Source organism: Synchiropus splendidus, unplaced genomic scaffold (assembly GCF_027744825.2).
Source record: "Synchiropus splendidus isolate RoL2022-P1 unplaced genomic scaffold, RoL_Sspl_1.0 HiC_scaffold_37, whole genome shotgun sequence".
In the NCBI taxonomy this organism is placed as follows: Eukaryota; Metazoa; Chordata; class Actinopteri; order Syngnathiformes; family Callionymidae; genus Synchiropus; species Synchiropus splendidus.
In genome coordinates this window covers 18,268-32,866 of record NW_026527071.1, presented here as the reverse complement: position 1 = coordinate 32,866, position 14,599 = coordinate 18,268, and the positions used below count along the sequence as shown (strand labels likewise).

The 14,599-nt window shown below is 43.2% G+C and overlaps 1 protein-coding gene across 3 annotated transcripts in view; it reads left to right on the top strand.

Annotated features, from left to right (window-relative positions):
• The window catches only part of sorcs3a (sortilin related VPS10 domain containing receptor 3a), a 75,314-nt gene extending 60,936 nt beyond the window's left edge, over window positions 1–14,378 (top strand). For 2 of the 3 annotated variants that reach the window (XM_053852968.1, XM_053852966.1), the window contains 18 exons: window positions 324–470; window positions 553–655; window positions 1,331–1,407; window positions 1,582–1,673; window positions 2,093–2,200; window positions 2,639–2,756; window positions 2,825–2,958; window positions 5,178–5,291; window positions 6,206–6,377; window positions 6,774–6,987; window positions 7,404–7,537; window positions 8,140–8,263; window positions 8,562–8,674; window positions 8,755–8,886; window positions 9,139–9,238; window positions 10,851–10,956; window positions 12,045–12,205; window positions 12,554–14,378. In XM_053852968.1, the coding sequence (XP_053708943.1) occupies window positions 324–470; window positions 553–655; window positions 1,331–1,407; window positions 1,582–1,673; window positions 2,093–2,200; window positions 2,639–2,756; window positions 2,825–2,958; window positions 5,178–5,291; window positions 6,206–6,377; window positions 6,774–6,987; window positions 7,404–7,537; window positions 8,140–8,263; window positions 8,562–8,674; window positions 8,755–8,886; window positions 9,139–9,238; window positions 10,851–10,956; window positions 12,045–12,205; window positions 12,554–12,612 (2,208 nt within the window). In that variant the 3' untranslated portion in view covers window positions 12,613–14,378. The remainder of the gene's footprint in view (window positions 1–323; window positions 471–552; window positions 656–1,330; window positions 1,408–1,581; window positions 1,674–2,092; window positions 2,201–2,638; window positions 2,757–2,824; window positions 2,959–5,177; window positions 5,292–6,205; window positions 6,378–6,773; window positions 6,988–7,403; window positions 7,538–8,139; window positions 8,264–8,561; window positions 8,675–8,754; window positions 8,887–9,138; window positions 9,239–10,850; window positions 10,957–12,044; window positions 12,206–12,553) is intronic. The other variant, XM_053852967.1, reaches the window with a different exon arrangement.
• The last annotated feature ends 221 nt before the right edge of the window (window positions 14,379–14,599 follow it).

Sequence of the window (14,599 nt, the reverse complement as noted above, 5' to 3'; positions counted from 1 at the left end):
TTAGTCGAATGCTATCAGACCAAATTCTCTCGGGTTTGTGAACTTGTGATCATTTGTGTAATATCGGGTGCCATTATGACTTAAAAGGAGTAAACACCATGAGTGAAAGAAGGGTTTGGTGTTACCGTTTATATTCTCTGAAAACTGGCCAAGACATGTGATACATTCTGCCGGTGTAACTACCTGTTTATGTGCTGTATGGAACATGGACATGGGACATTCATCTAGCTTCTGAAGTTTTCTGAAGGTTCTGGTAACATTGGTACCGATGGCATGATGCCAATGACATTTCAGTGAGAATTCCACCCTCTTGTGTCGTCCAGGTGGCTGGGATCCGAGGAATGTTGATTGCCAACAAGCGAGAAGAAAATCAAGTGAAGACATTCATCACTTACAACAAAGGTCGGGATTGGAGACTCCTGCAGGCGCCCTCTGCTGACCTGAGTGGGAATGATATTCATTGTGTTCTGGTGAGAGAATGTTACGTTCTGGATGGATGTCAGTTATCAATGTTCTCCTACACAGTACAGAACAACCTCTTCTTCCACACAGCCTTTTTGCTCGCTGCATCTGCAGCTGCAAATGTCTGAAAACCCGTATTTGTCTGGAACCATCTCGACGAAGAGATCTGCGCCTGGCATCATTGTTGCTGCAGGTGACGACCAAAAAGCTGCATGATGCGATTCTTATGAAACAGTTTCATTGTTGACACAAGTTGTTGGCGGTATTGTTATTGAACACTGATCACGCTCAGGAACGGTGTGACTCTCTGTACAACATGCAGTCCCACGTTATGCGTGGCGTCCTGAATCTGTTGACAGCCACTGAGGGACCTCTCCCAACAATAAAAGGAGAGATTCTGGGGGCATCTCTGTTCACGAGGACATGCAGTGTCTTCGATCGAGGTACATGACATTGATGCAGGGGTCAATAGGGTCAGTACACAACTTACTTTTGTTTTGGAAAAGACTCAGTGTAGATACAGAGGAGTGACACCAGGACATAAAGTCATGTTTCATGTTTATCGGCTTCAGTCGCACACCAACACAAGGTAGAGTCACTTCAGGTGCGCAGCTTACGAATACACATCTGCACTCAAGTTGAACTGTGTTTACACATAAGAACGACCCCACACAGTTCAGGTGAAAAAACGCCAAGGAGAAAAAAAAGTGCCACCGACTGGCTGCGGCGCAATTAACAGCACAGGACCCTTGAAACTCACTGAGAACATTCAAGTGAGTGAAACAAATATATGAACTGCAACCCAGAGCTATACATCATCCGTGGCTACTGAAGGAATGCTGACTTATGGTGCAGTTTCTCACCACAGGGAACATTGGTGCCGAGCTGTCGTACAACAACGTGGGCATGTTCATCTCATCTGACGCTGGAAACAGCTGGAGACAGGTGAAGTTCAACCTGAAGCGAGGACAGCTCGTAAAACGAGTACACTTTAATTGAATCTATCATAAAACTTTCAGCAGCAGCCCTTTCACATTTGCTTCAATGTGACAAACACACAGTGCACAATATTTTCTTTGGCGTCCACGGTCCACCTTGCTAACAATGGTTTTCCTCAAGGTATTTGAAGAAGAACACAACGTGTGGTTTCTGGATCAAGGTGGAGCTCTGGTCGCTGTGAAGCAACCAACTGTGCCAACCAAACATTTATGGTACTTGAATCATCTACTTGTTGCCAGTTAGACAGTAGACTGTGCTGTAGTTGTTTTGAGCAGCCCAAATTTGTGTCAAACACTTTCTGTCGGATGTTGATCCTCCCAACGGCCACATGGACATATTCCTGTTGAGCAGGCTTCAGCAGGAAACTGTCAACATTTATTTCTAGTGGGCCCAGGACCAATGCGTCTCTAAAGCAGCTCCTGTGAGCGGAAGTCTGCAGATCCCACAATAGCTAAAACAAGGCCGAAAATAAGGTTAGCTGTGCTTGAGAACATGTATTATTCCAATTATTGCGTGGTTCTGCAGAGGACAATTCAGGCCTAGTTGGAAAAGACTGAGACTCTTCTGAATGCAGTTCAGAACATCCGTAGTGGCACTAGCAGCGAATTAATGACGTACCGTTCCTACACAGGATCAGTTTTGATGAAGGGAGGCAGTGGACACAACACAGCTTTTCTTCGCTGCCACTGTTTGTGGATGGCGTTCTGGTGGAATCTGGAGCGGAGAACCAGATCATGACGTAAGTCATACAACAGTCACGTGATAATCTGCAGCCACGCTAGACATTCTCTGATCACTGATGACTCGCAACTCTGATGTAGCGCTTCAGTCATGAGCTTATCGCCAGCTCGGCTAAATTGCAGACATGCAATGGTAACGTGGCATCAGAAATTCATCCAATCATCCCAGAATCTGTTGAGGAACTGAACCATCTTCCGTACTTGCACATTGGTCTTGACAGGAAAATGCATGCATGTTGAAACACCAAGAGGAGTCAGGTGAACTGCAAGTATTGCACAGGAGATGTGGCTCCAAAACACACAGTTATGGCATGAATTCTGTTGCCAAGCGAGACCAGACTGACAATCTGACACCTGAGGCGTGAAAAGGTCTCCGCCCTTGACATGGACATGCTGTCTATGATTTTAGACTTTTCCCTGTTTTCTATTTTATGAAGATTTTTTGGGCACTTCAGCCACCGCTCGGAGTGGCAGCTTATCAAGATCGACTACAAGTCCATATTCACTCGCAAATGCTCCGAGGAAGATTACCAAACGTGGCATCTCCACAACCAGGTGCGTGTCCAGGTCACCCAGCCCCACATTGCACTGATGACCACTACCTCAACATATCTCGCCTCCAGGGGGAGCCATGTGTGATGGGACAAAAACAGATCTACATGAAGCGCAGGCCAGGCAACTACTGCATGCTGGGAAATGACTATTCCAGAATCCTCTCTGCGGAGTCGTGCATCTGCCGAGCCCATGATTTCGAGTGGTGAGATGAATTTTTTCATGGTCATGGTATGACATACAAAGGTAAAGTGAAAGTGGACAGACAGCTGTCGGGATACTCTACGGAGAGAATAAAATGGAACACTGTATGAATTCACCCAGTACACAGAAGTAGACAGATGGAAGGAGCAAACAAGAAGAGAACCCAGTCATACATTCAGAAACAGAGAACATGTGTAAATCAGAAGAGGTTGTGGAATTCAGCGAACAAGCACAGGAAGGCAAAACACAATGGTCAGACACTCAATGAGTCAATGAAGGAGCTAAGACCAAACCAAAATAAGCCTGTGGTGTTAGCACATGCATGACGCTGGGACAACAGGGAGAAGAAAGGGAACGGAGACAAAAAGCATGGACAGAACTGACTCGCTGACAACTATTCTAGCTCAAAGAAGGAAACGCGAATGAAAACTGGACACAGGTTCATCAAGAAAGAGCCAAGTTCCCTGCATGTACACAGCACTAGAACGGCAGAGCAAATGAGCCGGTGTTCTTCGTCGCTGAATCTGTCCTCAGTGTGCCATTAGCAGGTCAAGCTCTTGGACACATGGAGCAGAGAAGACAGCAAGAGAATACAAGCGGCTCATGGCACGTTTACTGTCAGACATGCCCGTTTCTAGTGGGGTGTTTCAGTTGTGCTCAGAACTGGGGTATTTGGAGAAGACCCCACAGGGCTCCACATCACCTGGAACTGCACCACCCCGAGTACGCAATCCAAGATGGCTTCCCCAGAAGAAAACAGGCGGTAGAAATTTAGTTCAAGTTACCACAAAATAACGCAACAAAAAATCAAACCTGCTGAATTTGTCTTTCCTCTTCATCACGTGGGTTTACTTGTTGCAAACGGAGCATCTATATATCGAGCTGTTCTTGTGTCCTGACGACGCACACGTGAGAATAGATTTCCAGGACGTCACAACCTTCTTTTCCACCTGTTGCTACTGGAACACTCTGAACTTGGTTGTGAAGTCATTCCCAGTTCCGACTTCCCACTGTCGAGGTTAATGGAACGCACCATTCGTACAAAGCTCAGACAATGACATGACATCCTGCTGGGGATCACTTGTAAGCCCCAAATCCCATTTCAATCATTGACTCTGGGTATTCACTTTAGCTGTGCACGGGGCACATTCTCAATGACTCCATGGCCATTGAACATATTCAGAGCACTTCAGCAGGTTTGACTGTGACCAATTGTCGTATCTCAATTCCATTAGCTTATAGTAAACCTTCCATGCACCACCCACTGAGTATTCAGCTGGGCCTCAGCTCATGATGTTCTGAAGGACAATTCGACGCTACGTATTAAGGCTGAAGGAAATTAAAATGCACTTCATGTGATCCATTAACTTAATCTGCCACCCTCCTGGCCCAATCATTTGATACGTTTGGGATTGTTTAACACAATTTGATTTGACATGAAGAACTTTGTGCGTGTTCGACTGCCCAAAAATGGTTGCTTCAATTTGTATGCAAATCTTCAGGCTTGTGTCATTTTGATCTTGGAATGACAGGAATAATGCAAACGGTAGTCTGTCTACTCAGCCTCTGCTGCTCGGCTCTGTCACGGGAGGCTGTTGGTAAATCATCAATTCAACTCTCATTTGACCGTTTATGGCATTGCAAGACAGTTTCGCTCCACATCTGGGTTTTGTAGCTAGTTTTTTTGGAAATTGATGAAATGAGATATTGATTGCCAACTTACAGTATATCAAGAGATTGGATGTGATTTGTTCTACGCAATGAGTTTTCGATGCTACACAGCCTGGACTCACACCAGAAGCGCTCTCGGTTTTTGCATCATGCAAACTTGAGTGAGTCCGGAGTGTCGGTTTGGTTCATTTGTTTCAGAGCAGATGTGATACATCAATGTCAGGAGTGACTGCGAGGCAGATAGTTGTTGTGAAAAGAACAAACTTGTCATGAGTCTCTGTGGTCCTTATATAAACAGGCGTTAACCTGGCTGTTTTCAGAGTAAAACTCCAACTGGTAAGAATACGAAAAACCACAACAAGAGTTAGAAAAGAGTCACATCAACAAGTGCTATTTTGGCACAATAAAATGTACTATACTGTGTATATATATATATATATATATATATATATATATATATATATATATATATATATATATATATATATATAATGATAATTACTGGTATTAACCTGGTTCTGTGTTCTTCCACTTTTCAAAACATGTCAGCGATTATGGGTATGAACGACGCAGCGATGGGAACTGCAGACCTGCCTTCTGGTTCAACCCCACAGCTCTGTCCAGAAGCTGCAGCCACGGCCAGAACTACTTCAACAGTACAGGGTGAGGATATTCATCGTCACTCGTGTCTTTTACTGCTCTCAGGGACTGTTGGGTTTACCGTGGGACGTGGATTATATTCATGGAGGATTCGGGGGGAAACACTCACTATAGTTAAGCAAAGAAAGTCCGTCGAGGTGGAACAGGTGAGGACCTGGGTCAGTGCAACCAGCTGGGCGCCATTACTGGGGAGAGGAAGTAGGAAAATAAACGAAAAATAAAAGCTGAAGATGTCAAGTTTGCTGCTTCAGAAATGGAGCTGTTGTGTTGGCGTTGTTGAGTGATTTGGAGCTTGCTTTGTGCTCGAGGCTCCTCAGAGGACGGACGCTCCACCTGGCACTTTGATTCACAGTGGGAGAGAATGTGTTGTGTTTCTGACCCAGCTCACGGGCTGGCTGTCATCCAGTCATCAGGCATTGCAGCACTTTAACGAAATACTCAGCAGCACGATGTAAACTTCGTGTGGAAATAACTCAAATTGTGTTCTGAATCCCCAAACTGCAATCATTGGTGGCCATCTGTCTTCGTTGCAAGTCAAGTATTTTGAAGGTTAATTAGAAAGCCACAAAGTGGTTTTGAGCTCTGGTGTCTCCTTGACATGGCGACAGAAACAACAGTGACGTTTCTCTCATTCAAAACTGCTGGACATCACTTTATCTAGGAGACGTTATTCTCAGTGGCATTTTCTCATCAGGTTGTTGTTGTGGCATGTTTTGTTTTTGTTCTTAATTCTGTGTAGTGTAAGAAAGCAAATATGTATCTAAATACATCAACTTTCCAAGCAGGTCAACATCAGTGTCGAAGCATGTCCTCTAACCCTATTTCATAGACAAGAAAAAGACACTTTCGTTCAAACAGTAAGCCTTGAGGAGCCCAAAACAGATGATGGTGTTTCTGACAGGATGTTATTCCAACAGGTACCGTAAAGTTGTGTTGAATAACTGCACCAAAGGAGTGAAGGAAATGTACACTCCCAGAAAACAACCGTGCCCGAACAGACCACCAAAAGGTCTTGTACTGACCACCAAAGATGATCAACTGACTGCTTATCTAGGAAACAATGTCACCTTCCTAGTTCATCTAGATGAGGTGAGAACACACTGCATGTCTGTTCTGATCAATCGCTACCTGCTGTTTGTACTGTATAGAAGGGAATAAAACGCCCAATCTTCTCACAATGCAGACATTCTGCTTGATGGGAATAGCGTTGAAATATCATGTTACTTGCAATAAAGTTGCATTAATGCGGAGGCATTCATTTTGGCCCGGACTGCCCCCTGCCGTGAGTAACGTATATATATATATATATATACAGACGCTAGCGGAGAAGACAAAGGTGCGGGGTCATGCCATCCAAGCACCAAAACTTCAGTTTGTCCTACGACTGGCTTGGGAAAGCAGTTTAAAGAAAAGGCATAACAGAACTTTGTTTTTTCCCCCCAACTGCTCTGCTCTGTCCATCTATGAATCTTTCTCACACGATAGCAGTCAAGACAAGAGTCTGTGTTGCAGGGAGACTCACTGCGAACCAACATCCAGTTGGACTTTGGTGACGGGACCGCTGTATCATATTCCAACCTAAGCTGGACTGAGGAGGGAATAAGACACATATACAAGTCTGCAGGAATATTTCGCGTCTCTGCGCTGGCAGAGAACACGCTAGGTTTCGACTCCACAATTTTATTTCTACACGTCATCTGTAAGTTACCAATCACAATTTTCTTTTTTATACCTTTGTCTTTCACTTTTGGTCAAATGTCTTTTTTTTGGCAATTTCTTTTTGTCTCTGTGTTTTAATATTAAAATCAATCAATTGAGGTTTTGTCTTATAATTTTGAGCCCCACAATTTCTTCATATTATTTAATATGCTTAGTCTTTCTGTTATCTGCAGCAAATTGAAATGAGGGATGTTTCGAGTGGGAAAATGAACAGTGAACCAAGTTAAGGAAGGATGAGGTATCAGAGCCCACTCCTGTGTAGTGAGGACATTTGGCAAGAGTTTGTGTGTCGGATTAAACCCAGACAATATGACAGCTTGGATTAGTGATGAGATGAGACAAAATATAATCCGTAGTACACAGTATGCATTTTTAATCTTTGTGTGCCTCTTTTAGGTCCAGTTGAGCACGTGCAGCTCCTATCTCCCTTCGTGGTGATAAGAAAGCGAGAGGTCAACATCACAGCACTGGTCTTACCCAGTCATTCCAGAACTATCACCTACTTCTGGTGGCTTGGGAACAACACTGAAGTAAGTGTCCCATTTATTTGCCTTTAAAATGTTGGTAATGAAACCGACAAACCATCAAAAAAGAATAAACAAATGAAATGTAATTTAAAATGTAAAAAAGACCCAATATGATGTGATGTATGCATAAAGACATGAAGTGTCGCCAGCGTCAGTAAACACAAACAATAAATTCTACAAAGCTCTTGGAGTATAAAGCTAGATTTGTACTTTTGAGATATTCCAAATCTAACACTGTCAACCACGTGGTGGTTGAGATAGGAACAGTGTGGAACAGCCTTTCACATGATTGTAAATTCGTAGCAGACATACAGTACAGTAAGTTACTTTGATATTAGAGATCTTCAGCTGTGCCAAGAACATGTTAGGAAATGCCATGCATTTGGACAAATACAATTTGTGTATATTGTATCTCCGGCATCACCGAGGACAAAAAAAACTACACGGCATCGAGTATGATGAAGCAAGAGTTTTCACTCTGTCAAAAGTGTCGACACAGACCATATGGTCATTGTGTGCGTTATCACCTCGGCCCACCAAAAGAAAACCCTTTTTCAGTCAAGCAGACTTTAAAGTTACCTCTTTTTTTTTTGCTTTGCTTTTAGCCAATTATCACGCTGGATGGGAGCATCTCTCACACATTCCCCATTGAGGGAATGCACAGTGTCACCGTGCAGGTTGCTGTAGCAAACACAATTGTACAAGACACAAAGAGCATCGCAGTCAAAGGTCAGTGCTGTTTTATCCATAATGTCGTTCAGGTTATATTTCATATTATCATTTGCCAAAGCTGCGTCTAACTCCCATTTGTTATCTACGGCATCTCGCTTCATCATTCCATGACAATAAAAGGGTGACGTAGCAGGTTTCCTTTGCTGGCCCGCGAGCCAATTTTCACTAGTTGACCCAAGTGAGGTGCCTTTTCTTCTCGCGTTTAGTACGCGCAGCGTTGTGACCGTTGGCTCTCAGAACACCACAGAATTGCTGAAATGTATTGACTTTCTTGTGTTCTCTCTCGATCTCACAGAATTCTTTAAATCCCTGCTTTTATCTTTCTCTCCAAATCTGGATGAGTTCAACCCCGACATACCTGAGTGGAGAGAGGACGTCAGTCGAGTAATTAAGAAGGCTGTGCTCCAAGTTAGTATTCCTCATTGTCTCCTACGTGTAACCTCGTCACATTCATTGCTTGGTTTGTACCTGCCTTTCCCCATCTTCAGGTCACTGACTTTCCACCTGAGCAGCTGTTAGTTGCAGTCTTACCTGGTGTCCCGACTGCAGCGGAGCTGTTCTTCCTTCCCCAGAAGAACCAGTCAGAGGCTAAGAAGAAGTACGAAGAGGAACTAGAACAGGTCACCTCTCTCCCTAACCCTGTCTCTACACTGTAGTGTCTGTGCAGTACATATGTGAGGGGGACTTCTCGAGTGTGTCACTCGCCCATAACCTCCCAAACACACGCCCACCGACACACGCACATGTTATGTTTTTATGTTTCATGCAAATGTTTCATTGACTTTCATGCTTCGCCTCTTACGCTTAAATGTATCCATACGAGGACACATGCTGTTGTGTGTGCGTATCTAATGACCCTGTCCTTCATTTAGGTGTCAAACATTATTGTCAACGCACTGAATCAGAACCTGGTGGAGTTTGAGCTGAAGCCTGGTGTGCGTGTGATTGTGTACAACACACAACTGACACTTGGTAAGACCATTTTTCACCTTGAACATTAACTCCACTTTCACCATGGTGGACGGGGAATACATCAAATTGTTTTAAGCATGCCACAATGCAGCCACTGTTAAAAAGAAAAAAAAATCACTCAGCCCTGTCAGATTTCTGGAGAAGGTAGTTTACTTGCAACTGCAGTCCGTTTTAGATGATTTTATTAGTCAGTCTGGTTTTAGGTCTCACCACAGCACAGGATCTACTTTGTTGAGAGTTTTTAATTGACATAGTCTTGTGATGCTGGAGAACACAGTGTGTTGGTTCTGCTGGACCTTACCGCTGCTTTTGATACAGTCGATCCCAACATTTTAATTCCGCGCCTCGTTCACTCGGTGGGCATTTCTGGGTCTGCGCTATAGTGGTTTAGATGGTACTTGTCCAACAGAACAATGAGTGTAAAATAAGTCAAGTCAAGTCCAGTTGTGTTTCTTTTATCTCCATCTGCTGAAGACCTGAAGACCATTTCATCCAGGCAGCACTTGGAAGCAGGGTTAGGGTTAGCCAGGCGTCCCTGTCCCGTCTGCAGTTGCTTGTTAATGATGGTCACCCTAACCCATCTTAGCTTCTCTCCACTGGCTGCTGTGACCTTTAGAATTGATTTTAAAGTTCTTCTCTTCATCCCATCAGCTCCCTAGAGGAGCTTTTAACCCCCTATGTTCCTCTGCGGCCCCTGAGGTCAGCTGACCAGCTGCTCCTGGAGGTTCCTAAAACTAAGTGGAAGATGAGAGGAGGCTAGCCTTTCTCAGTCTGTGGCCCCACTTGTGCTGAAAGCCCTATAGAAGATCCCTATTCATTTGTGAAACACTGCAGCTACTAAGACTGACTTGTTATGTTGCCGGGCTGTTTGCAGAAACACATGGCAGAAAATGTCTTTGTTTCAAATGTGTCCAGAAAGAGGCGGCGATATGGCAAAATATATCGTGACTTATTGACTGACTTTCTTTAAATCACTGTTTGGATTTGATCACTTGTCTTTTGCATGACTTTATTGTAGTTTGGAGTTTCCAGACAAATCCTTCCATCCTTCTTTGCCTGAACTTGCTTCATTTGGAGTGCATTTAGTTTGCTGTGCGTTTAGTTTTTCGCCACCTTTTAAAACACAAAGCAAACGTTGACAGTCCATGAGCATCAATACAGTTTGGAAGCTAGACCTCACGTTAGCTCTGTTAGCTCTGCGCTGCAGACAGTCGCCTTGGTTGCTCCTCAACACCTCCTAACTGTCATGACTTCATGGCATCATATGGCCCGCCTCTGTCTCCGGACACATGAGGTGACACTGGGTCATTTTCCCACACCACACCTGACACTGGCTCACTAGTGTGCCGCGGGTGAAAAGCGCTGATTTAAACCGTCATGACCGTGGCACATGCCTCTTTGCCTTCAGTTCTTAGTTGAGGTGATACATAGGAGCAGTTCACTTCACAGATATGTTCGTTACAAGCTGTCCAGAGGCCAGAAACACACTCTGACCTCTAACCCTATCCCGAAGCCTATTACCTCTGTAGTGCAGGCTCTGAGGAAAAGTTCAGTATTTTTCCATGGTAAGCAGTTGCTTATGGACTTCCACCTCTTTCTCTTCTGCTTCTAGCTCCTCTGGTGGATTCCAGCCAGAGAAACAGCAGCTCGGCCATGTTGATGCTCCTTTCTGTCGTGTTTCTTGGGCTGGCTGTCTTTCTGATCTACAAGTTCAAAAGGTACTTTACTTTTCCACTCCCTCAATCGATCTGAAAATGACCTCACTGCATTATAAAAGAAGTCTGGATTTAGGATCACAGACACATGGGGAACAGTTTCAAACTGTCTCCATGTATTTTAATTTTCTCCATCTTACTTTTATTAATAGTGTAAAACAACTGACAACAAATAATCCATTCGACAGCGCAAACACAGTTTGGCCTGAATTAGCCCTAAACCCTAAATAAATAGAAATAGAGCACAGTAAGGCTGTAATTCTCTTGTAAATTAATTAATCTTAATTGTAATTGTTTGCAAGCTGAGTGAAATGGATTTCTTATACATTTTACCCTAAACCTAAATGTTCAAAATGACACCTAAACACCTCTCACCCGCTTCATTTGTGGCAAACCAACAGGTGAAGCATTTTAATGATGATGTAACAATGTTAGCGGTGATGGGCTGAAGAGGCTTCACCAAAGGGCCGTCCTCATGTTCGAGCTCAATCGTTCCATTTCACTGGAATGGTTGACATCTAGTGGGCTCTGAACATGAGGACACTTTTTCAAGAAGCCTCACCAACCCATGACTAGCAACAGGTCAACACTTCAGATGAGAAATAATAAACCGGCGTGAGTACTGCCCCCTACTGGCAGCAAAGTAATATGTCACTTTCTTCCTCATGGAAACAAGGCACAAAGTGGCGGGTGGTTAATAGTCAACCTACATGTTTAGATGAGGCGAGTGGTTAAAAAGGCAGCGTCATGCTACTGGGCATTTCTTTAAATTCAGTCGGAGATTTCAGGCAGATGTGGAGACCTTCAGGGCGACAGACTGTTGCTGATGATCTGAGTGAGGTCAGAAAGAGGCTGCGCAGCTGGACTGAGCAGCACAGCCTTGGATTTTGTCAATAGACATGAAAGTTTCTTGTTCATTTCATCTTTATTTTGTTGAGATCACACATGATTCTGGTAGATCTACAAGGCGCGACAAGAAATCACACATTAAAACCCGTCAGTGCTCACTTGGACGAGAGAGTATTGAATGCAGGCTGTCTGAAGAACTGAATGTTGTTTTGTTGAAGATACCTTTTTGTGTAATTCTGTAGAAAAATTCCGTGGATCAACATCTATGCTGAGGTCAACCAGGAAAAGGAGCAGGAGATGATTGGTTCGGTGGGTCAAAACAACTCCGCTCCAAAAATCACGTTGAGCGAACTTTCCACCCCAAAGGAACTGATGGAGAAGGACATGGAGACCCGAGTCAAAAGTAGGCAGAGTGTCTTGACGTGATACGTTTTCCTTTGTCTCAAGTATGTTGGAAGGAAGTATGTTGTGTTTCTAGCAGCTCAAAACTACGTAGATGATGGATTGTCCTGGTGCTCCCTGATATCATTTAAGCAGATGAATAATAATGATTTGAGCATTATCTTTTGCAAACAATAATTGATATAATTTATAATTGCAAACTATATTGACACAAATGAGAGTGCCCAAGACAAAACAGCTACCAAGCTACCTGCCAATTGTCACCAAGCGGATGAGAAGCTTTGACCACGATTTTACTCCCAGGAATGCAATACGCCGAGTGGCTTAGCATTTGTCTTCTCTATCGCAGGGGGAGTGGGAAACTGCTGCGAGATCACAAGAGAGATTCCAAACTGTACAAGTGTGTGACGAGTGAGTGGAACACAACCTTCACCAAGAGGAGAAGCGGCGCATAGTTTTCTAAGATGTTTGTACAGACGACGCTCGGATGTTCCATTCAATCACATCCAGGCTGGAAGCATCTGCTCTGCCAGATCTCTGAATCAATGGACATTCGAGTGTGTCGACAGTGAAGATACATAGTCCTGTTCATGCAGAGTGACACACCTTCGGTGGCCAGCTAAGAAACATAATGTACATTTTCGGAGGATTTTGCTTTTCAGAAATTTCTCTATAGATACATGATGAAAGCCAATGTCTAAATCTGCTACTAGACATATTATCCAACTGTATAATAGTGACATTATTAATTTCCAATGAATATATATATATGTGTGTGTATATATATTTATGAGTTCTTTATACGTCCTTATAATTTAGGTTAGATGGTTGATTTTTATCTCTCAACTTTTGCCTCTGCCTTGTTGTTTTGACACAGGGTTATTTTTGACTTGTGCATGTTTCTCAATGAAGATGTGTGTATGCTGGAGGCTGTAGCCACGAAAGTGCTGCACATAAAATCATTGGTTTTTAATCATGTAACTTTTCAAATGTGAACCTTTTAAAAAGCAACCATCAGTATGTATCTGAATGAGATGAGATTTATTTGGCGCTGCCGCTTGAACCATGTTGGTAAAGTGCTGTACCAAATTTGCTTTTTTGTACATGCAGTAGGCTGTCGATTCCACATTTTTGTAACCATTATGGTCTTTATCAAATGTGCAATTGATATTTGATAGGCGTTATTTTCTGATGACTAGTAGGGTGGCTGTTGCGTGGCATTTGGAACAGACCCTGCTTTGTTAGGTTCAGAAGGGAAACGAGGAAAAGAACACAACAGCAAAAACAATATAAATTAAAAAGCGCACAATAAAACAGGTTGATACTGATGTCATCATCAGAGAAGTAGGGGATTGCACTGATATGATCAGTCACAATGAAGAGTAGAAGATAACCAGATACAACCTGGGCCATAAGCCACTGAGTCGTTGATAGCAAGAGAAGCCACAGAGAACTTTCCAGACTTGGTTTAAACAGGGGTCGCGACTGAGGCAATGAAGAGGCGATGAATGAGGGCAGGCGAACTCTAGCCATGCAAGAGGCTGCGTAGGGTTGGGAAAGAGAGAGGCCAGTGGACTCAAATCATTTCAGAATTGATGTTTAGCAATCTACTGAAATATCTGTGGACAAAAAAGAAAGAAAGACAAAAACAAACTTCCACTCACCATTCGACTTGCCATCAAGGGCTGGTCTGCTTAATGCTTCAAAGAAAGAAACTCCCTGCTCTTCAGTAAGAATTCAATAAAATGGCAAGTTCAAGTAAAATAAAAAATACAAGTGACATGGTTTACATGGTGTTTACACGGGGTTGTGATGTGTTTTTCTTACGACGCATTTATTTAGATCATGAGTTGATGTGCTTGGTTCTCATTTTATTTCCTTCTTGTTTCTTCTTAAATTCTACAGAATGTAAAATGGTAGGATAGTATTTATTGCCAGGCCACGTGGATGAGAAAGCCTAGTAATAATTGTTCCCTCGGTGTAAATTTAGTGACGAAAGCATTTATTTCTGGGCTCACAGACTGAATACAACAAAATGATTGTTCTTGTTCTTTTACTGCAGCAATGTAGTGTTCTACTGCGCATGCTCCATCTGTGATATCGACTTTTGACTTTACGTTGATATTTCCATGGTCAGCAAAATGTCATTTTTTCAATGGTTTCAAATAAATGTATTTTTGTACATCAACATTTCTTTCCTCTGTGATATTGTTATGCCAAATTAAAGTAGATTAGTCTGCAGTGAAAACCCTAACAAAGTGGACAGTTGGAGTTTAAATCAGCTGTTTGCCTCGGTAACAAGATTAAAAGAACAGACTAAATGTGCTTCTCTACAATCCATGCATGAAATAGATTCTTGGATGACCAAGTCACACTCACCAGCCACCGTATTAGG